A 23,312-nucleotide genomic window follows, 5' to 3' on the forward strand; every position below is an offset into this window, starting at 1 on the left:
TCATACTTTACTTCGATTTTATTGTCCATTAGATTATCCATTTCCGTACCTTCGAAGTGTTTTGAGCATCCTGGTGTTTTCAATATCACAAAATGCATTTCTCATATTTTAAAAAACGCACGTTCGTCTGAGAAAAAAAAACCCAGTTATGGAATCGAGTTTTAGTCTATTTTTAGAGGGTATTTCACCATTTCAAAGCTACAGACTCATGTTTCACTCAACTGTAACTGTATCCAAATGTGTTACAGGTTTGTAGATTAAATAAACTTAGTGTTAATTTTCACGGGTTAAAACTAGGGTCTGTCCCTTTAAAAAAGAACCACACAGGCTACAGTCCTTCGTGTGAGGGTGTCCCCGTGTTCAAGAAAGGTCGACTAAGTTAGGCTACAGTCCTTCGCGTGAGGGTGTCCCCGTGTTCAAGAAAGGTCGACTAAGTTAGGCTACAGTCCTTCGTGTGAGGGTGTCCCCGTGTTCAAGAAAGGTCGACTAAGTTAGGCTACAGTCCTTCGCGTGAGGGTGTCCCCGTGTTCAAGAAAGGTCGACTAAGTTAGGCTACAGTCCTTCGCGTGAGGGTGTCCCCGTGTTCAAGAAAGGTCGACTAAGTTAGGCTACAGTCCTTCGCGTGAGGGTGTCCCCGTGTTCAAGAAAGGTCGACTAAGTTAGGCTACAGTCCTTCGCGTGAGGGTGTCCCCGTGTTCAAGAAAGGTCGACTAAGTTAGGCTACAGTCCTTCGCGTGAGGGTGTCCCCGTGTTCAAGAAAGGTCGACTAAGTTAGGCTACAGTCCTTCGCGTGAGGGTGTCCCCGTGTTCAAGAAAGGTCGACTAAGTTAGGCTACAGTCCTTCGCGTGAGGGTTTCCCCGTGTTCAAGAAAGGTCGACTAAGTTAGGCTACAATCCTTCGCGTGAAGGTGTCCCCGTGTTCAAGAAAGGTCGACTAAGTTACTCTTCAAGAAAACAAGAAGTAAACCATTAGGCATAACAAAATTGTGAGAGTAGACATAATTTTGGTAACCCGGCAGTAACTCGGGAAATTACTTCATTAACCACGCCCTCTGCCGCCAAAAAGAGAACCATAATTTAGAGTTAGAGAAGTAAAACGGCAGTACCTTCCAAACTATAAACCACATAATAATAACAACGTACTACTCAAAATGTTTGTATTGATCTACTCAATAAAACATAATAATTTATATGCAAATCCGTGAGATAATTATGCCATCAGAGAACAAAAAGTCACACAATTATGCACGGCGCAGACGAGCGTTTTTTAACGCATGCGTTTTGCGTTTAAAAAAACGCATCCGTACGAACGCAGTAAAAACGCATCGTGTGGGACCCCCTCTGCGTTGCGTTTCTTAGCGCTGCGTCAATTTTTCAAATATCAAACATGTTCGATTTTAGACGCACAAACGCATCCGTCTCCTGCCGCATCCGTCTAAAAACGCACGTGTGCGCCTACTTGCGTCTACGTTGCGTTCACATTTTTATATTGACCAATCATCTGTCTATTCAGTAACATGCCTTTCAAAATGGCCTCTCCAGCTGACAGTTTAACAATTAACAATTAATGGTTTCAGTGATGAATAGAACTGTGAAAACAGACCCGACCATTAAAAAATGACTAACATGTAAATGTTTCAACACAAATAATTTCCAACTGCTTATCTTTGAAACAAAGACTAGGCATGTATATGACATTTCTAAATAGATGAAATTAAAAAATAGAAATTATTGCATTCATTGTACTATGCCCCTGCGCGTGCTGTAACCTCACCGTGGTGCAGGGGTGTAACATTCTCTTTGAGAATGGCCAATACAGCACAAATTGAAATTTTGAGTAAAATTCAGTATCTATCTGTGATATTTGCATTTTTAGACAGTTCTTTACACTGTGTTTTTATTTAAATCTTTTAATATTGATGTTGATCATCATTTGGTTGCATTTACCATATTTTGACACCCAATAGCCGATGTATTTTTCGTGCTGGGGTGTCGTTAAACATTCATTCATTCATTGTACTATGCCTAATAATAATAATTAAAACAAAAAATTGTGAAATAAGAAAGATTTATATCGTAATAGTATATTGTACATAATGTTTTAAATAAAGTTTATTATGTTTTAAAATGTATTAATAAATTACATTTAATCTTTGTTATTTTTCCTAGAGTAAAGTATAAATTAATTAATTAATTAATAAAAGAAATCGTCAGTGGATCGCAGTAACGCATCACAGGTAGGCGCACACGAGACGCATCCGTCTGAGCTGAGTCTGCGTTTTTTAACGCAGACGCATGCGTTAAAAAACGCTCGTCTGCGCCGGGCATTATAATTATGAACAAATTTTGAACTTTATCCACCACAGATTCAATTATAGGAATCTGTGGAGTGAATGTATACTCAGAGTGTTTGAATTCTGGAAGGAAGATGATTTAAGAGAATTTGGTTTGCATAATATAATGGAGGCTTAACACTAAATGAATGTTATTTTCTGAATATGGATTTTTTTTTTCCAACCACTGTAGTTGGAAACCTAATTAACATACATTTTGGTACACATAGCCTACACTTTAGGAAATAACTTTATCATAAAAAAATGTTTCTGATAATGTTTTCTGTTAATGATTTACTTTTCCTCCATCCCCTAAATTATGGTTCTGTTTTTGCCACAGAAGGCGTGGCTAATGACGTCATTTGCAAAGTTACTGCCGGGTTACCAAATATCTACCCTCACTTTTTATTAAGGCCCAATGGTTTAATTACTTCTTCATTTTGAAGACTAACTTTGTGGACCTTTTAAGCACACGGGGTCCCCCTCAGCCTATGGAGTGACACTTTCTACGTCCGATTCAGACCAAAATGTGTGATGATTGTCAAAAATGTAGGCCTACCAAACATCATAGATTATGGGAACACATTTTAGAATGTGTGGGCATATTATCATTCATGGAACAAAAACTAAAATATTCAAAACAAGCCGTCCGATCACGTGATGAACACGATTCCAACATTAATTTCACTGAGATTGATATTCACAAATATCAGTTGAGGTTTCATAAATAACTGTATACCATATTGCAACATATAGTCTTCTTCCTGAAGTGTTAACGCTTTTGACAAGTTCATTCCCACAATACATCACGCACTTGTGCAAACCACATAACTCTGAAGTAGTCTGTCGTGGTATGTTTTGTTTTTTGATGAAAACGTAAAAAGCAGTGTACATCTTACATTTCACTTTCGATGTTTAACTTTTAAAAAGTGAAAAACAAAAATAAATTGACGTCTATTGATATATCACAATAATTAAAGATGGCGGATGTAGGTTTCCTCCCCTGGCCACGCCATTGCCGGCGTAATACTCCTTTCAAGATCGGTCGTCCCTGGACCCGTCAACCCGTTGTCAGGGTGATTAACGCAGAAAAAACTCCGCTTGTCATAGCAACAAATGCCTGAATTTCAGGTTAAGTTCCATTTGGCTTTCTTTGCACGATTTGGTCTTTTTCGATGTCTTGTGACAGCAACCTCATTTGGCTTTTTATCTGCAATACATGAAAAAAAGTGTTTCTGTTTAATAAAATAACACCCCTAAGAAAATGAAACAGTTAAAAGTCATGTTTTGTTTGACAACACCACTAGAGCACATTGATTTGTTAATCGTCGGCTTTTGAATGTCAAACGTTCGGTAATTTTGACAGGAAGTCTTCAGAGGAGACACACAATGTTTCCATTAGCAGCAATTAAGGGATCTTTTATATGCACTTTCCCACAGACAGGACAACACATACCACGGACTTTACTATACATGTCATGATGCACTCGTTGGGTTGAGGGAAAACATACACACACGCACGCGCGCTAGGTACAATCCTGTCTCAACAGTTGGCTAAACCTTTAGGCATCTGTCAGTGGTCCCATTGGGCTATTTCTCGTTCCAGCCATTACGAGATCCGCAACTGGTATACCAAAAGCCGTGGTATGTACTATCCTGCGTGTAGGATGGTGCATATAAAAATATCTTTTGCTGCTGATCGAAAAGAGTGGCTCATGTCCATGGCCACTAATTGTTGGCAGTGGGTGTCCTCTTTAATTATCGTTGTAGTCCTTAGCCATAATATTATGTCAGACGCCATATAACCGTAATTAAAATGTGTTATGCATCGTTAAATTAAACATTTCTTTTTCTGTTATAATACGTTACTTGCATGCCAGACATTCCCGGGGCGGGATGTAGACCAGTGGTAAAGCGCTCGCTTGATGCGTGGTCGGTTTAGGGTCGATCTCCATCGATAGTCTCATTGGGCTATTTCTCGTTGCTGCCAGTGTACTACGAATGGTATGTCAAATACCGTGGTATGTTCTGTCCTGTCTGGGGGATGGTGCATATAAAAGATATCATGCTACTAATGAAAAAATTTAGCGGGTTTCTTTTCGAAGACTATACATTAAAATTACCAAATGTTTGACATCCAATAGCCGATAATTAATAAATCAATGTGCTCTAAAAATGTACAAATTTGAGTTTTCATAATTTCATACATGAAAAATTAACAATGTTAATGGAAACTAAAGACACTAACCCACTATTGGCACATGCTATTTTTAAAATTAAAATAAATTGCTATTAAAATCTTAGTTCAGGTTGCCTATATATAATACCATATTTAAGGGCAGTTGTATATGGCAAGTGCATGAACCATGCAAAAAGAAATTATTGAAATCTTTACAGTATGAATTATAGGCCAAAAACAACTTTTCCTCGGTGCTAACTTTGATTCAAACTCCATTCAGAGCCAAGTACAGTGAATATTGTCAAAGTCAAGGTCATTGTGAACTTGCATGGTCGAGTGACAGCTAATTAATCAACCAGTATAGTTTAATTAAATAAAATGACAAAATCATAATGTTTTTATTATTGGTGTCGTTAAACAAACTCCACAACTCCATACATACAGTAATAACGCACGCGCGCGCGCGCACACACACACACACACACACACCAAAAAAAGAAGTTTGTTTACAAATTCCTTTCTTATGACAGGTGACTGAGTCACTCTTTTTAACTCCTCACCAACCCCATTCAGAATTCCGGATCTTGTCTTTATGATGGCGTAATAATGCGCCCGAGCCACTTACTGTATGACCGTCTGACAAACGGCATGAAGCACGCACTTCTGTGACAGCTGAACCGTCGTACACGGGGTGATGTCTGGGTACGATTTCAGTGCTTTCTCTCTATGTATTACCTGAGCCATTATTTACTACATGGTTATTAGAAATATGAATAGCAGGTTTAATAATTATATATGTATGACGTCATATTTAGCAGTTATTTAGCAGTTCCTTTCTAAAGATGAATAATTGAAATATGTAAAAGGATACTACCTTTGAATACTGTATGTACCTTTTTTAACACACTGAACCCCCTTAATAATGTAGCTGCCCTTTTTCGATCGTGCATCCACACCTGTACAGTAACGTTGATCATTATATTGTGCTGGGGTGAAGCGTGGGCTGCACCCGGTGGATTCAAATATGAACCCATCGGACCTGTTTGTCTACGTTTTACACGGACACCTATATGGATAGACTAATATTGCAGGCGAGCGTGTGAGAGTGGGGTTGTTTGTTGAAACCCCTCCCTGGTCCATCGAATTTTCTTCTTCTTTTTTTCTTCATTTTTTTAAATGATTTTTTTCGTGGGAGCATGACTCGACCTAGTCCAAGGCGCACATTAAGTGAATATTTTCCATGCAATTTCTACGTCCGTTTCGGACTAGACCCGACCCTTCATCGCCCTCCCCCCCCCCTCCCCTCCCCTCCCAAAAAAACCTTCGCTCGCCAGTCCAGACCCTCCTTCTGCACAATTTCCTTCTGCACACGCGCCTGTATTGCATGGTTAAAAAAAAGGTTCAGCCTCAGCCTACGCCTTTGTTGTGAAGAGTCCTTAAATATAATATACTCTTCAAAAAAAAGTAGGGGAACCTGAAATATTAATGTTATTATCAACTATTAGACCGAACATACGTTTTGACCACAGACATCCTAGTAAAGAACGTTCAGGTTTGTTTAATAACACACCGAAAGGCATTCTATAGTTTGCACGTGCATCACGCAGTTGCCCCGTACACGTGCGTGGGGTATCATTCTCGATTTTGACCATTTCCAGGAAGGTCGATTAATCACTGTGGAACATTATTTCTGTCAATCTTTTTCATTCTGTTGATCATACAGTTGTTGTTGTTTGTTTTGTTATTGTTTGAATTTGCAATTTACTGATAAAAAAAACGTCAACTTTCAAATTTCACTTCTGACCCCAATCGTTCTTCAAAATCTTTGGTGGTCATAAAACCTACTGTAATACTGAACTACTGGTTGTAATGTTTGCCCAATTAATTCACTATTATCCATTCCCCACATATTGTGAGATAGCCTCAAACCGAATCTTACTTTGACAGTCTCCAAACATCTGCGTCATTATGACGACGGCTTTCTGGAACGCGCGCTCGTATTGCATTGTAAAAAAAAAAAAAAAAAAAAAAATAATAAACAAATATTTTAGCCTCCGCCTAGACCATGTTGTGAAGGGTCTTTAACTTTATTGTGAATAGCCTCAAACCTAATCTTATTATTCTTACTTTGACAGTGTCCAAACTTCTGCGTTCTTATGACGACGGCTTTCTGGCAGGACACTTTCTGCATGTGGCAGTAGCTGGGGTACGTAACGTTGTCCGAGCCGCACACGCTGATGCCGCCGCCAGCCGCCTGTTCACTGCGGCATTCGAACAGACAGTTGGCGCACTGCGGCAGTCCATTCCGCTCGTTGACGATGCACTTGTAGCTGTACGGGCAGGGGATGCTGTCACACGAGGCATTGGCTGCAAACGAAAGGGATGTATGTTTAAATTTAAAGTCGCAGACCCTAGTTTCAACTATTGGTAATGAACACATGCAAGTTTGATTAATCTACAAACCTGTAATACCTTCGGATAAAGTTAAATTAAAGTAAGATTCTGTGACGTTGAAACACAAAAATACCATCTAAAATAGACTAGAGCTCGTCTACATAACCGTTACTCCTCAGAGGTACGTGCCTGTTTAGAATTATCAAAAAAAAAGTATTTCGTAGTTGTGGAAAAAGACTAGGAAGGCAAGAAAGACTTCGTATGTACGGAAATGGATGCTCTATTCAATACAATCTAAGTAAGGTTTGATTTCAATGATCGAACACGTGGGTGAAGTAGGGCATCTGCATATGTATTTGTGGGGATGCATAATTTACTTTCACATTTGGGAACCATTGCCGTCTGGCCTTCCACTCCCCGATGTTGATACCAAGGACGGCAAGTGCCGTAGCTGCGACATGAATTGTCATAGTCCATCGAATACATATTACTGCCGTCCGTTGAAGGAATAGTTTGGTTTTTAATTTTGTGTTCACTTGTTATAAACATTACTGCATTAAAGTTGCTATAGACAGTCACAAAATTGCCGTCGGTAAGCATTTTGTATATGGTAAAAACCTTTCATAATTATCGTAGGGAACAAATTCTTAAATTCATAATAATGTTGGGTGGGTTTTTTTTCTCGACACATTACTGAAACAAACAATATTCGCTATAGCCACACAGGTTTAATATATATATATATATATATATATATATATATATATATATATATATCAAATATATGTTTATATATATGTATATGTATAAAACCAGTAAGGGAATTGTTTATATTCACTTTCTCACAAACAGGACAGTGTATTCAAGAACTCTGTACCAGTCGTGGAACCTGAGTCAGTCAAGGACGATAATTCAAGCCATCGAACCGCTCTATCACTGAGTCATTGGCGTAGACGGTATTTTATAAGTCGTGTTACTGGGCGACAGACACTGATCTACATTGGAAGAGAGTATTAATTTACCTCTGCAAATACCGCTATAAGCGATCCTGATTGCTCTCCCTTTCTTACAGATGGCAGCCACCAGGTGGCAGTAGCTGTTGTACGTGACAGAGTCCTCCCCGCAGATGTAGTTTTCCTTCGCCATGTCGCAGTTGATGTTACAGTGGACGCAGTGAGGCAGTCGGTTCTGGTCTTCCAGGCAGACTTTGTTCTTGAGGAAACATTTGACGTGCTCGCAGGACCCTGAAAGTGGAATAGGATTGTGATCATTGTGCTTGTTACTTCACATTCGATACTATCGCATCAGATCGGATCAGATTGTATCGCATCGCATCGCATAACATCGCATCGCCCTTAATCGCATCTCAGACATGTTCAGGAGTACGAGGCTGGTTTCTTGTGTGCCTATTAAACGTACGTGATGTGATAGAATTCGACGATGCCAGTTAAATTGTTCGCGAGCGCTCTGTCTCCTGAACACGCGACAGATATATAGTTGATGATGGTCATGTCAGTAGCGCACCTAACGTGAGAGCATGTGGGAGTGGGTTTCTTGCTACAAGTTTTATGCCATTGCCCTTGAGACGATAATGCAGTTTATCTATAACATAAAAAATCAATATTTATCCCGTTTTACAATTATATTTTATCGATCAGTGGGTTTTTTTACTCCCCATTTAACTATTCTCTTGTTAATCTTTCCTTATATTATTCGCTATATAATATTTAAGGATACATTTTGTTAACCAGTATGATAAAGCACAATCGATAAAATGCAATTTTACTTTTCATAGAGCAAATTGCATTGTTCACTATGGATAATTATTGCTGAAATATTTTTATTGATCAACGTTTTCATAAACTATACCTAAAAATAAGTCACTTTTCTTGTTTCAAAAACACTTTTTTTTTCTTTTTACATCAAACAAGATAAACACTTTTAAGTGACCAGTACTGGAGGCTGTTTTCATTTCAACTTATATCCAATTATGGTTCAAGCACGTTGCCCTAGCCATACACCTCAGCTATATGGACTGTCCAGGTTAGTGATAAATTCGCTCTAGGTGGGAGCCGGTACCGGGATGCGAACCCATTACCTACTAGCCTTAAGTCCGATGATTCCGATGGCTTTATATTAACCACTCCACCACCGAGGCTAATATGCTAGTACCGGATACAGTTTGTTTTATTTAACGACACCACTAGAGCACACTGATCTATTAATCATCGGCTATTGGATGTCGAAGATTTCGTAATTTTGACATATAGTCTTAGAAAGGAAATCTGCTACAGTTTTCCATTAGTAGCAATGGATCTTTTATATGCACCATCTCACAGACAGGATAGTACATGCCACGGCCTTTGGTATACCAGTCGTTTTGCACGGGCTGGAACGAGAAATAGCCCAATGGGTCCACCGACGGGGATCGATCCCAAACCGACCGAGTATCAAGCGACATCCCGCCCCTAGTACCAGGTATAGACTTACTTTTACACGTGCCCTGGTACGCTAGCCTGACGTCGGTGTTGTGTCTGCAGTTCTGTTTGAGGATGGAGCAGTAGTTTCGGTAACTTCGTCCGTCTGTGCCGCACACCGGACCGAGCAGTCGAAAAGGGCGGGAACACCTGGGTGAGCAGACGCATCTTGGCTGACCACGTCGCAGACGACACTTCCTGTGCGGGCCGCACACCACGTGGCGACATGTGGCTGGAATAAATAAAAGAAAGTTTTGTTTATTTAACGACAACACTAGAGCACATTGATGTATTAATCATCGGCTATTGGATGCCAAATAGTTGGTAATTTTAACCTATAGTCTTCGAGAGGAAACCCATTACATTTTTCAATTTTTTGTAAGGGATATTTTAGATGCGCCATCCAACAGGTATGATAGCACATACCACGGTCTTTGATTTACCAACCGTGGTGCACTGGCTCGAACGATTGGCTGAAATAATTTAATTTTGAGCAACAACACACTTATCGCAACCAACTTCAACTTGAAAAAATAAATTGATGGAAGTGATTAATAGCTCCCTTAACTTAGATTATATGAAACCGTTTCAGATACGACCATATTGATACCATTTAAATTCGCATGCTAAGGGCAGCTATAATTACTGCCCAATCACAAATAGTATGCCTTATCTCTACACGGGACAGATACAAAGAGACGTTTTGACCTTGGAGTACTGCCATGTTCTTTGTCTATAGATGGACTGCCACGGACACTTCAGGGCGATACATGCTTCCTGTTCCACCTACAGGACTACTACTACTACTACTACTACTACTACTACTACTACTACTACTACTACTACTGTTAAAACTAGTTCAACAATTTTAAACCTGCATTATAATGTAAAGTGAGAGGAGACAGCGAGATCACAATCTCCCCCCCCCCCCTCAATACTGCACCTTAGGTAATCTGAATATGCCACCCACCCCTCCTGCCAACGTTCACGTTGCTAGAATCTTCTGATAATGTTTTACGTCATTAAAAGTTGAAAATTCCTTCAAGCAAGACTTGAAAATTACCTTAAATATACTTAGATCTTTTTGAGAGAGAGAGAGAGAGAGAGAGAGAGAGAGAGAGAGAGAGAGAGAGAGAGAGAGAGAGAGAGAGAGAGAGAGAGAGAGAGAGAGAGAGAGAGAGAGAGAGAGAGAGCAGGGCCGTACCCTCCGGTGGGCAAGGGGGCATTTCCCTCCCTGAGAATCTCACCTTTTTTTTTTCTCCAGGAAATAGCATACACATCTCAGGATTTAAATTGTATAATGTTTCATTTGTTTATAAAAAGTAGTGCCACTCCACCACCACCCCCACCCCCACCCCCCACCCCCCACCCCACCCCACAACTAGGGTTTTGATCAGAGTACGGCCCTAGACAGACAGACTGACAGACAGAGAGTGAGACACCAATAAAGCGGCAAGGGTCATGTACACACTTTTCCAAAAACTAAACAGTTCATACCACGGCCTATGGAACACCAGATGTACGGCACCTGTTGGGGCGGGAAATAACAGACGAACAACTACTGAACATTAAGTGAAAACCGCTTACTGTGACACCTGTGACAGAGCGGAGCGCCGGAGCCCAGAGCCGCCCAGTAAAAAAGAGTTCCTATGGCAACATTCGAGTGTGGTGTCCAGGCAACCGTTGGGAGGGTGGTCTGGCAGCAAGACTCCCTGGTCGAGTTCAGAATGTACGCACGCGTACATCGGTTCACCTTGTTCACGGATAGCCAGCAAATCCCAGCTGTAAAAAAATTTTAAATAAATAAGTAAATAAATAATAATAATAATAATAATAATGCATAGTAAATCCTGAGCATCTTGCTACAGTATGTCCATTCCATACCATTGCCAATATATTTTTAAAAAATAAAGAATTAAAAAAATAATTACTTTATTTATTTATTTTATTTTTTTAATCTTGCTACATTATGCCCATTTCTTTCATGTACTTTTCCAACACAGGACAGCTGATACCACGGGTTCTCATAGAATTAATACTTTCATACTCGTATCTCTGCAGAGTCCAAAGGAATTATAGACAAGGTCGTGTCTGTTCCCATGAATCACCGTCAAATGTTTCGTACGTAGGACTGTCATTCCTCAAGATCATACACATCCCGTTTTGTATGTAGGAGGACCACTACTCCAGAATACCATGCACTCCCGCTTTGTATGTAGGAGGAATGCCACTCCAGATGACCATGCACTTCCATTTTGTCTGTTGGAGGATCGCCACTCCAGATGACCATACACTTCCGCTTTGTATGTAGGAAGAATGCCACTCCAGATGACCATGTACTTCCATTTTGTCTGTTGGAGGACCGCCACTCCAGATGACCATAAACTCCCGCTTTGTATATAGGAGGAATGCCACTCCAGATGACTATGCACTTCCATTTTGTGTGTATGAGGACTGCCACTTCAGATGACCATACACTCCCATTTTGTTTGTAAGAGGAATGCCACTCCAGATGGCCATGCACTTTGGTTTTGTCTGTAGGAGGATCGCCACTCCAAATAACTATACACTCCCATTTTCTTTGTAAGAGGACCGCCACTCCAGATGACCATGCACTTCCATTTTGTCTGTAGGAGGACCGCCACTCCAGATGACCATACATTTCCATTTTGTTTGCAAGAGGAATGCCACTCCAGATGACTATACACTTCCGTTTTCTCTAGGAGGACTGTCACTCATCAAGACCGTACAGTTTTGGCTATAGGAGGACTGTCACTCATCAAGACCGTACAGTTTTGTCTCTAGGAGGACTGTCACTCATCAAGACCGTACACTTCTCTTTATCTGTAGGTTTCACTCTATGGGATATACACTCACGTTTTGTCTGTACAAGGACTGCCACTCCAGATGGCCACATACTCCGTTCGTCTATAGGAGGACTGCCACTCCTCAAGACCACTCATATCGTGTCTGTTCCGTGTTTGGGAGAGGTACTATTCTCAAGACTGGTTTGACAAAACGTAACCTGCACAAGACAGAACTGGTTGGATACTAGTACTTAGACGGCTGTGATAGCATGCTTTCATCAATCACTTTTACATTTGTCATATTAGGTGTTCGGATTAGCTAGGCATATTGTTACCCTTCAGCAACAAAGGAGAGACACAGAGAGAGACAAAGAGAGAGAGGGGGAGAGAGAGGAAGAAAAATATTGTATATGATCATCAGTTTGGACAATGATGCACTGTTTATCAGTCGTGTAACTATAAAACCCTGTTCGCACTCCATCCCCACCCCACCCCCACCAACAACTGCCTGAAGCCATCTTCCCAGGAACCCGAACTAATGTTTATAGTAGCCTAAACTAGATTTTACCTTCAAATAATTTCGTATATACAAAAACAAAATAGCTATTACAAAGTAAACTATATAAAAAGCGACTATTTAAAACATTAGCACACGAAGGCAAACACATTGAATTATAATAATAGATATACAGTGCTAGTCGTCAAATAAGAAAGGGTGGGATGTAGCCTAGTGGTAAAGCGCTAGCTTGATGTGCGATCGGTCTTGGATCGATCCCTGTCGGTGGGCCCATTGGGCTATTTCTCGTTCCAGCCAGTGCACCACGACAAGACTATATGTCAAAATTACCAAATGTTTAACATCCAATAGTCGATTATTAATAAATCAATGTGCTCTAGTGGTATTGTTATACAAAACACACTTCATTTTTTAAATAAGAAATAAATGCATTTAAGTTGTAATTTTAGTCGAAAAAGGTTCTGTTGGTCGAAAACATCTTACAACGGTTGTACAGAGACAGACAGACAGACAGACAGATAAATTCTTTATTTACGTCTCACCTTGTGTACAGATTAAAATAAAAATAAGAGTTCAACAGTAATAATAAAATAGTACAGTAGCAATAGTACACAAGCCGCTCCTATGGAGTTATGACAGATTTTAAAGGGACATTCCTGAGTTTGCTACAATTTTAAAGATGTTATCGACTAACAGAGACTTTTTAACGAATGTAATAACATATCAAATATATTTTTCTGCATAAAATATTAGTGGCTGTATATTAAACGTGTTTCTGATCGTTCTAATATTTGTACTAGGTTAAATTTCATTTTATTTCCTAAAATATAATTTTTTCGTACGTATGAAATTATTCGAAGACAAAATCCAGTTTGGGCTTCTTATAAATATTAAGACGACTAGAAATACATTGAATATACAGACACTGATATTCTAAACAAGAAAATATATTTAATATGCAAGTTTAATCGTAGAAATATTTTATTAGTCGGAAACATCTTACAATGCAGCAAACTCGGGAATGTCTCTTTAAAACTATTAAAAGTCTATTAGATACATTAAAAAAGTATTCCATTGTAAATTCAGGCCAGTCCCTTTAAGACTTAAAAGGACAAAAAAAGTGAATGAGAAAACTCGTTTGTGGAATCAGTGATGTGTAAAGTCACAGGCTGCACCCAGAAACATAGTTCACATTCCTCTTCGCTTTGTGAACAATGTAGAGCTCATATCAGTAAACCGCGGGAGTGGCAAATGCTAGGTTAATCACACGAAAACAAGACATTTGTGTGTGTGTGTGTATATGTGTGGGTCCTGCGACCCATATATCTTAGTACATCTGGAAAGCGTTCTATCACTGACCAGTATTGGAAATCGGTTGAAATTCCATCATCGAACATCGGTTACAAGTCGGTTTGCACCAACCGATCAATGTTCGATTATCTAATTGACGAGAGAGAAAAAAAATCAACTTGATTTATTAGGACTATGCGTCTTTTGTCGTATTCATCGCTAATGTTACCTTTAAAATAAAGTTTGTTTTCTTTAACTCAGCGGCCATTGGATGTCAAATATTTTGTAATTATGACACGTAGTCATCAGAGAAAACACGTTGTATGTTTCCTAATGCAGCAAGTGGTCTTTATATGCACCATCCCACAGACAGGATAGCACATACCACTGATATACCAGTCATGGTGCACTGGTTGAAACGAGAAATAGTCCAATGGGCCCACTTACGGGGATCGATCCCAAACCGACCGCGCAACAAGCGAGCGCTTTACCACTGGACTAAGTCTCGCCCCAGTTTTACCTTTAATATATGTTCAATGTTAGTTGGGGTTTTTTTTTTATATACATGTGAAAACAAAGTAAAACCCGAGCATATATTTCCTTCATTTCAGTTGTCTAAACCGTAGAAACAACTAAAATTAACATTTCCCGCGATAATCGGTTATCAATTTGTCTAATCGACCATGTCATCGGTAAAGCCCAACCGATCAATTTTCGATTATAATCGATCAATGGAACATCACTAATATTCCGTCCTCGGACAACTGGATCTCAATGTTCAACCGTTGACTTATATATTATAATCGTTCATTGGAACATCACTAATATTCCGTCCTCGGACAACTGGATCTCAATGTTCAACCGTTGACTTATATATTATAATCGATCAATGGAACATCACTAATATTCCGTCCTCGGACAACTGGATCTCAATGTTCAACCGTTGACTTATATATTATAATCGTTCATTGGAACATCACTAATATTCCGTCCTCGGACAACTGGATCTCAATGTTCAACCGTTGACTTATATATTATAATCGATCAATGGAACATCACTAATATTCCGTCCTCGGACAACTGGATCTCAATGTTCAACCGTTGACTTATATATTATTAAAATCGCTATGTGGTAAATTCTAAGTAGTACATGCACATTTAATAATTTAAATGTGTTGAATTTAATTTTCGCTGCACGTTGTTGCGTAGTAAAGAGTGCATATAATCGACATAATATGTTATATTATAGTGTGGACGTGAGAAGTTGTCACACGACAGCCGTACCTAGCCAAACTGAGGGTACAGTAACAATAATAATAATAAGAAGAAGAAGATAAATGGCTATAACTGAGGGCTCGAACTTAAGAATATGTTACTTATGGTAATTCTGAAATGTTTTTGAAACACTACTCCAAAATGCTCACCAATAACAATTTGGAGCCTTTTTGCATCAGTAACTTTTGTAACAAATTTAGAAGAAGAAAAAAACTATTATCTTTTCAACCGACGGCAATAATTTTTATCCAGCGGGGCAAAAAGAAATGTCATCCGTAAATTAAAGCCCTGCGGCAATTCATATCAATTGCCGTCGGTGCCGTCGTTAAGTTCGAGCCCTGTTTAAATTAAGTAATTAATAGCAAACAAACTGTGAATAACCAAACAAAGCCACATATATCACGATCAGTTCTGTACATGCGCATATGTAGTAATAGAGCGTCTTCACCGAGTAGAATACTTTTGATTTCATTCAACCATTCACAAAGCAGACAAAAGCCTGGTTTACATAAAATATGTAACGTCGGCGATCGTCGCAGACTGACTTAGACCAACGCAGACCAACAGATGTTTTTACGGGAACACAGTTCAAGATGGTAAGCGACGGACAGATCCGTGAAAGATTCTATGCATGGTTCCTCGCGACTGTATTTCCATAAAGAATAAAGAATAAATAAATACATAAATACATAAATAAAATAAAATAAAATAAAATAAAATAAAATAAAATAAAATTAGTTGGACTACGTCGACCTGCGTTCTCGTTCCTGCCAGTGCACCACGACTTGTAAATCAAAGGCCGTGGTATGTGCTGTCTTGTCTGAGATGGTGCATATAAAAGATACTTTTCTACTAATGGAAAATTGTAGCGGGTTTACTCTCTAAGACTATATGTCAAAATTAGGAAATATTTGACATCCAACAGACAATGATTAATAAATCAATGTGCTCTAGTGATGTTGTTAAACAAAACAAACTTTAATTTTTAGACATGTTACACACACACAGAGAGAGAGAGAGAGAGAGAGAGAGAGAGAGAGAGAGAGAGAGAGAGAGAGAGAGAGAGAGAGAGAGAGAGAGAGAGAGAGAGAGAGAGCACACCAAGCATGTGAGAAAGGGTTTAAAGCAAATAGTCGTCCAATGGAAATCAATTGAAAGCCTAGACAGGTATTGATATTACCGCTGCACTTGTTACAAAGGGGTCAACCCGTGCACGGCTTTGTGTAGATTTCCCCTTCTTTATAACGCAATCTGCCGCCCAATGTGGCCGTGATATGCTAATAACAATCTCAACGTGAGTGTAAAACATTTATGGACTTCCACTTCTATACTAAAACATGCACACGTTTGGTTAGCATTCAGAATGTTGCCTTGTGGGCTATTGGGGCATGGTTTGGACTTTTCTTTTTCTCTTTCTTTTTTTTTTCTTTTTTTCTTTTTTTCTTTTCTCTCTTTCCTCGCCTTCTCAATGGTAACTTCTGAAGCTAGAGGGTTTTTAAAAAAGGCTCCTGACTGTGCTGCCATTGTAAGATATTTGTGACTAACCAAAGCCTTTTTAACCATACAATTTACATGTTAAACACGTTCTCTTGTTAAAAATATTAGTATTTGGATATCAAATTCGTTTCGGGTCACCACAATAGTTTAATGTTGATCCGAACATTAACGATATAAGATTTTTTGTTCTCTTTTTTCTTTCTTTTTTCTTTTTTTTTTACATTGTATAACGAAAATCTTAAAATGGCATTTTAAGATGGAATGCGGGCTTTTTCCTGATTTGCAATTATAAAGCATTTTAATATTAACGTCCTATAAGTTATATATACCTGATTTGTTTTTGGTTCTTGATTTAGTTCGGTTAAAAATATTAAATTAAAATATTATATATAGATTGATCATTTCTTTTCCAAAAAACATGAAAGCTTATTGTAAAACAAAAATATTGATTGAAAATATATTTTATTGCGTATAAAATACACAGAAGAATTGGGCACAAGTTATCCAACTTACGAGGCCCTAATCTATCCTAATTTCAAATATAGCCTACTAGTAAGACAATATTACAATATGGACGACTAAAATAAACAATTTAAAAACAAAATACATGAATAATATGGGTGGGAGTAAAAGAAAAGGAAAGAAAATAGAAGTAAGTCTAAATATTTGTTTTGCAATATTTATCTGATATTGATTTTTATCTAAACCCATCATTGGTAAAATAAATAAATAAATAAATAAATAAATAAATATTTCGTACAATAAGGTAAAATTTTACTGTTAAAAAAAATAATAATTCTAATTTGAATCTGTACTTACCTTGCGCCTTATACCAACCCGCACTGAGGTATAACAGAGACAACCATTGGATAAGCGGCACAGAAAATCTAAAATGTGACATTTCGTCGACTGGTCAGCAGGTCATTCGTTGACGCGTGTCTTTATTACGTGTGTAAGATAGCAGACGATTTTATCGATTAGCCCAGTCTCCGCTCCGTGTATTAAAGGATGCTATTTACTTTATTGTGTATGTATTGTTTTGTCTTTCAAGCACAGCGCCTGGGGACTGTCTGCCGTGTTAGAATTGTTCTTAAAACACCGTTTGAGAACTAAAATAGGCTAACTCTGATTGATTGCTAGCCCCGTCTAGGTCACGACGTCTTTTCGTTTTCCATGTCATTCGGCACATCATTTCGCCTTTTAATTTGTCTGATCACGTGACTTACGGAGACACTATTCACAAGTTCGGCTGGGTGTTTCGCTCAAACCACGTTCGACGACGGGTAGCAGTTATTGTTCGTGTATTCATGAAGTCATAAACCTAAATATATGAAAGCGTGTACATCCTGGGTGGCAGAAATTATTTAATATATTTCACTGTCTGTTCATCAAACACAAAAGAAATGTGAGTTGTCAAACTGGTGGAATGTTACTCACGATGAAGTAGTCCTGAATTTGACATATTTTGTCTCCAGTCAGTGCACCACGACTGGTACACCAAAGGTTGTGGTATGTGCTATCCTGTCTATGGGATGGTGCATATAAAAGATCCCTTGCTGCTAATCGAAAAGAGTAGCCTATGGAGTGGCGACAGCGGGTATCCTCCGTCAATATCTGTGGTCCTTAACCATATATCCGACACAATATAACCGTAAATAAAATGTTTTGAATGCGTCGTTAAATAAAAACATGTCCTTCCTTCCATCTATTTTGTCTCGGTATTTTTGCGGTACGACATCGAACTATTCCCCTTTCAATTATTTAAAGCCTACGAGTTTTAACATTTATTTTATTTATTTATTTGTTTATTTATTTATTTATTTATTTATCCATTTATTTATTTACTTCTTTATTTGTATGTTTGTTTTGTTTGTATTTTAATCTTTGTATTCGCCTATCTTCTTGTTTGTTTTTTGTTTTTCATTTAATTTTTTAATTTTTTTGTTTTTTAGGCTACTCTTTTACGACAGGCAGCAAGTGATCTTTTATTTGCGCTTCCCACAGGCAGGATAGCACAAACCATGGCCTTTGTTGAACCAGTTATGGATCACTGATCGGTGCAAGTGGTTTACACCTACCCATTGAGCCTTGCAGAGCAATCACTCAGGGTTTGGAATCGGTATCTGGATTAAAAATCCCATGCCTCGACTGGGATCCGAACCCAATACCTACCAGCCTGTATACCGATGGCCTAACCACGACGCCACCGAGGCCGGTCTTGACAACATGAATAAGCCCTGCCACCTCATACCCGCAGTTCCACTCGCTACCTCGTGCAGATGGAAGGAAGGAAATGTTATATTTAACAACGCACTCAACGCATTTTATTTTACGGTTATATGGCGTTAGACATATGGTTAAGGACCACACAGATATTGAGAGAGGAAACCCGCTGTCGCCACTTCATGGGCTACTCTTTTCGATTAGCAGCAAGGGATCTTTAATATGCACCATCCCACAGACAGGGTAGTACATACCACGGCCTTTGATATGCCAGTCGTGGTGCACTGGCTGGAACGAGAAATAGCCCAATGGGCCCACCGACGGGGATCGATCCCCAGACCGACCCCGCATCGAGCGAGCGCTGTACCACTGGTCTACGCCCCGTCCCCTCGTACAGATGGATGATAATAAAACAATTATTAAGGATTGCGTACCCACTGGTTTTGGTGGGGCAGCTAACACCCACGGAATATTTCACGGAATTATGCATTTTTGGTAAAAGGCATGGAACTTGGCACATACATACCTTGACCCGTTACTAACATGTTCAGATGTGGACCCAAGTAAGGAGTTCTCCCTGGTGACCAGGGAGGATCTACAAATGTCCCCCACCCCCTTTTAGTGAGGCGGCTAACAAAAGAATTGTGCACTTTTGGTTAAAAACATGAAATTTGACACATACATACCTTGACCCGTTACTAACATGTTCAGATGTGGACCCAAGTAAGGAGTTCTCCCTGGTGACCAGGGAGGATCTACAAATGTCCCCCACCCCCTTTTAGTGAGGCGGCTAACAAAAGAATTGTGCACTTTTGGTTAAAAAAATGAAACTTGGCACATACATACCTTGACCCGTTACTTACATGCTTAGATGTGGACCCAAGTAAGGAGTTCTCCCTGGTGACCAGGGAGGATCTACAAATGCCCACCACCCCCTTTTAGTGAGGCGGCTAACAAAAGAATTGTGCACTTTTGGTTAAAAACATGGAACTTGGCACATACATACCTTGACCCGTTACAAACAAAATTCAGATATGGACCCACGTTAAAAGCTCCCCTTGGTGGCCAGGGAGGATCTACAAATGTCCCCATCCCCTTTTAGTGCGGTGACTAACAAAAGAATTGCTCACTTTTGGTTCAAAGCTTGAAACGTGGAACATATGTATATGTACTTTGACCCATTACACACATTTTCAGATATGGACCAACGTTCGCAGCGTCCTCTTTTGGCAAGAGAAGATCCACAAATGTCTCCGACCCCCTTTCCATGTAGGGAATTCTTAATAACTTACTATTATCCACATTAAAATGTATAGTTCTCACCCAATGTTAACGCAACATCAGTTCTAAATTTATCTTTATCCAAGACGTCATATATGCCATTGATGTATAGTTCTCACCCAATGTTAACGCAACATCAGTTCTAAATTTATCTTTATCCAAGACGTCATATATGCCATTGATGTATAGTTCTCACCCAATGTTAACGCAACATCAGTTCTAAATTTATCTTTATCCAAGACGTCATATATGCCATTGATGTATAGTTCTCACCCAATGTTAACGCAACATCAGTTCTAAATTTATCTTTATCCAAGACGTCATATATGTCATTGATGTATAGTTCTCACCCAATGTTAACGCAACATCAGTTCTAAATTTATCTTTATCCAAGACGTCATATATGCCATTGATGTATAGTTCTCACCCAATGTTAACGCAACATCAGTTCTAAATTTATCTTTATCCAAGACGTCATATATGCCATTGATGTATTAAAAAACGGTATTTGCCGGTACCAAAGGCAACCCAAATACTCACATTTTGACTGAACGTAATTAAATGATGGAACTTGCCAATTAGGGTGACAAGCATACGTGTGTCAACAGCGCACACCAGACAAAACCGTTCTATGATATCTATGATATAATACTTATATGATTGGGAAAAATATTACATTCTACTCTTTAGATCTGTCAAAAGCACAACGTTATCTTGGTTTCAGTATAAAATCATACACCGAACTCTTACAACTAACAAATTTCTAAATATGATTAATTATATTGATTCCAATGCCTGTAGTTTTTGCAACAAATCACCTGAAACCATACAACACCTTCTATTTGAATGTAGTTTAGTACATTCTCTGTGGGAAGCAATAGAAGAATGGATAAGAAATGAAGCTGGAATTAATATTACTCTAAGCAGAGACATAGTTATGTTAGGCATGATCAACAACGAAAAAGGTGATTTTGTAAATTGGCTGACTATCAACATAAAATATTATATTTACAGTATAAAAATACAAAAAAGAAATTTACATTCTATAAAATAATTTTGAAATAGAAAAATATATTTATTACAAAAATTGCAACTATGAAGCATTTCATAAGCAATGGACACTCTTTGAAAGAATGTTTTAATTAAAAATAATGCTTTGAAAATTCATTTGGAAATAGAGTACTAATAAAAATGTCATTCTCTAATACTCTCTCAATATCCCCACATCTTCTTTATACTTATCTACTGCTGTTGCACCCCCCCCCCCCCTCTCTCTCTCTCTCTCTCTCTCTCTCTCTCTCTCTCTCTCTCTCTCTCTCTCTCTCTCTCTCTCTCTCTCTCTCTCTCTCTCTCTTTCTCCATCCCTCCCTCCCTCCCTCCTTTTCCGTCTTATAAGTACCATAGAAAGCATTAACATATTTAAATAGCATATTTTGTTTAAATACTATTGTTTAAATATGTACTTTGTAAGGCAGTGACCACGGCTCCCCAATCTGTTCACTGTCTATGTTCTGGGGACAATAAATCTTTAAAAAAAAAAATAATAATAAAAAATGATGGAACTTGCCAATTAGGGTGACAAGCATACGTGTGTCAACAGCGCACACCAGACAAAACCGTTGAGAAAAGCATTCTGAGCATAAATTAAAAGTCTAGTGTCTGCTTCCTTGGGGTTATATGGTGGTGTTGAACGAATAACTATGTCACCAGATGTAACTATTATTTCCTTGTCTTCAGGGCAAATATACAGTGGCAACTGTGGTGGTGAGGAATGCTAAGAGTTCCTGCTTGATGGTTGGATAATGTAAAACGCCTGCCTACTGTCCTGGAATCTTATTCCTACCAGCAACCTGATATTTGATCAGTATGCCAACCATATCATTATTCCATACATCACGAGACAGTTAGAACATTCTAAAATAGTTGATGTGGTAAGGGACACATATATCACGAACAACATCAAATAATTCAAAACAAAAAAGGAAGAAAAGGTGTTCGTGAACAGACGCTACCTTTGTTCCGTACGCCACGAAGCAGTTAGAACATTGTTAAATAGTTGACGTGGTATGGGACACACATAACACGAGCAGCATCAAAGAATTCACAACAACAGGAAGAAAAGGTGTTTGTGAAATCAGAAAGTATGGTATATATGATGTCCTTGGTAAAGAGAAATCATTGGCCCTGCCTCTCTTCACAGGATGTCACTCCACTTTTTCTTCCTTTGGAAATGTTAAATAACAGTCGGTGGAGGTGGGTAAGACCAGTAACCAAGAACATGTTGACAGAACCAAAAAGGTGATGTACTGCCAAAAGGGAAAGGCAGTGCAAACCATTCCACCCACCCGGGATGCCCTACTCATAACACGTTGCGTTTTAATCTGGAATCTATAGTACAATACGCAAGGCCTTTATAACTATGTCTGATCCTTCTCATCGCTTCTCCTCTTTCGATCTGTAATCTATAGTATAATACGCAAGGCCTTTATAACAATGTATGATCCTTCTCATCGCTTTTTCTCTTTTAATCTGTAATCTATAGTATAATACGCAAGGCCTTTATAACAATGTCTGATCCTTCTCATCGCTTCTTCTCTTTTAATCTGTAATATATAGTACAATACGCAAGGCCTTTATAACAATGTCTGATCCTTCTCATCGCTTCTTTTCTTTTAATCCGGAATCTATAGTATAATACGCAAGGCCTTTTTAACAATGTCTGATCGTTCTCATCGCTTCTTCTCTTTTAATCTGGAATCTATAGTATAATACGCAAGGCCTTTTTAACAATGTCTGATCGTTCTCATCGCTTCTTCTCTTTTAATCTGGAATCTGTAGTATAATATGCAAAGCCTTTTTAAAGGCCTTTTTAACCATTTTTAATATTTCTCGTCGCTTTTTCTCTTTTAATCTGGAATCTATAGTATAATACGCAAGGCCTTTTTAACAATGTCTGATCGTTCTCATCGCTTCTTCTCTTTTAATCTGCACTACCAGTTGCCTTCTTTGCACTTTGCAAGGACCTTTCAGCGCTCAGGT

The 23,312-nt window shown here is 38.8% G+C and overlaps 1 protein-coding gene and 1 long non-coding RNA gene across 2 annotated transcripts; one reads left to right on the top strand and one right to left on the bottom strand.

Annotated features, from left to right (window-relative positions):
- Window positions 1–2,084: 2,084 nt before the first annotated feature.
- On the bottom strand, window positions 2,085–17,963 carry LOC121380004 (follistatin-A-like). The gene is made up of 6 exons (XM_041508715.1): window positions 17,589–17,963; window positions 10,971–11,165; window positions 9,397–9,615; window positions 7,929–8,150; window positions 6,640–6,879; window positions 2,085–3,543 (listed from the first exon to the last, which is right to left on the bottom strand). The coding sequence occupies exons 1-6, from the start codon at window positions 17,668–17,670 to the stop codon at window positions 3,461–3,463; spliced, it is 1,041 nt and encodes a 346-aa protein (XP_041364649.1). The 5' UTR covers window positions 17,671–17,963; the 3' UTR covers window positions 2,085–3,460.
- On the top strand, window positions 4,752–8,533 carry LOC121380010. Its single transcript, XR_005958870.1, has 3 exons — window positions 4,752–5,214; window positions 6,648–6,718; window positions 7,979–8,533. It is a non-coding gene; the product is annotated as an uncharacterized LOC121380010 (long non-coding RNA).
- Window positions 17,964–23,312: the final 5,349 nt, after the last annotated feature.

Source organism: Gigantopelta aegis, chromosome 2, assembly GCF_016097555.1.
Source record: "Gigantopelta aegis isolate Gae_Host chromosome 2, Gae_host_genome, whole genome shotgun sequence".
NCBI lineage: Eukaryota > Metazoa > Mollusca > Gastropoda > Neomphalida > Peltospiridae > Gigantopelta > Gigantopelta aegis.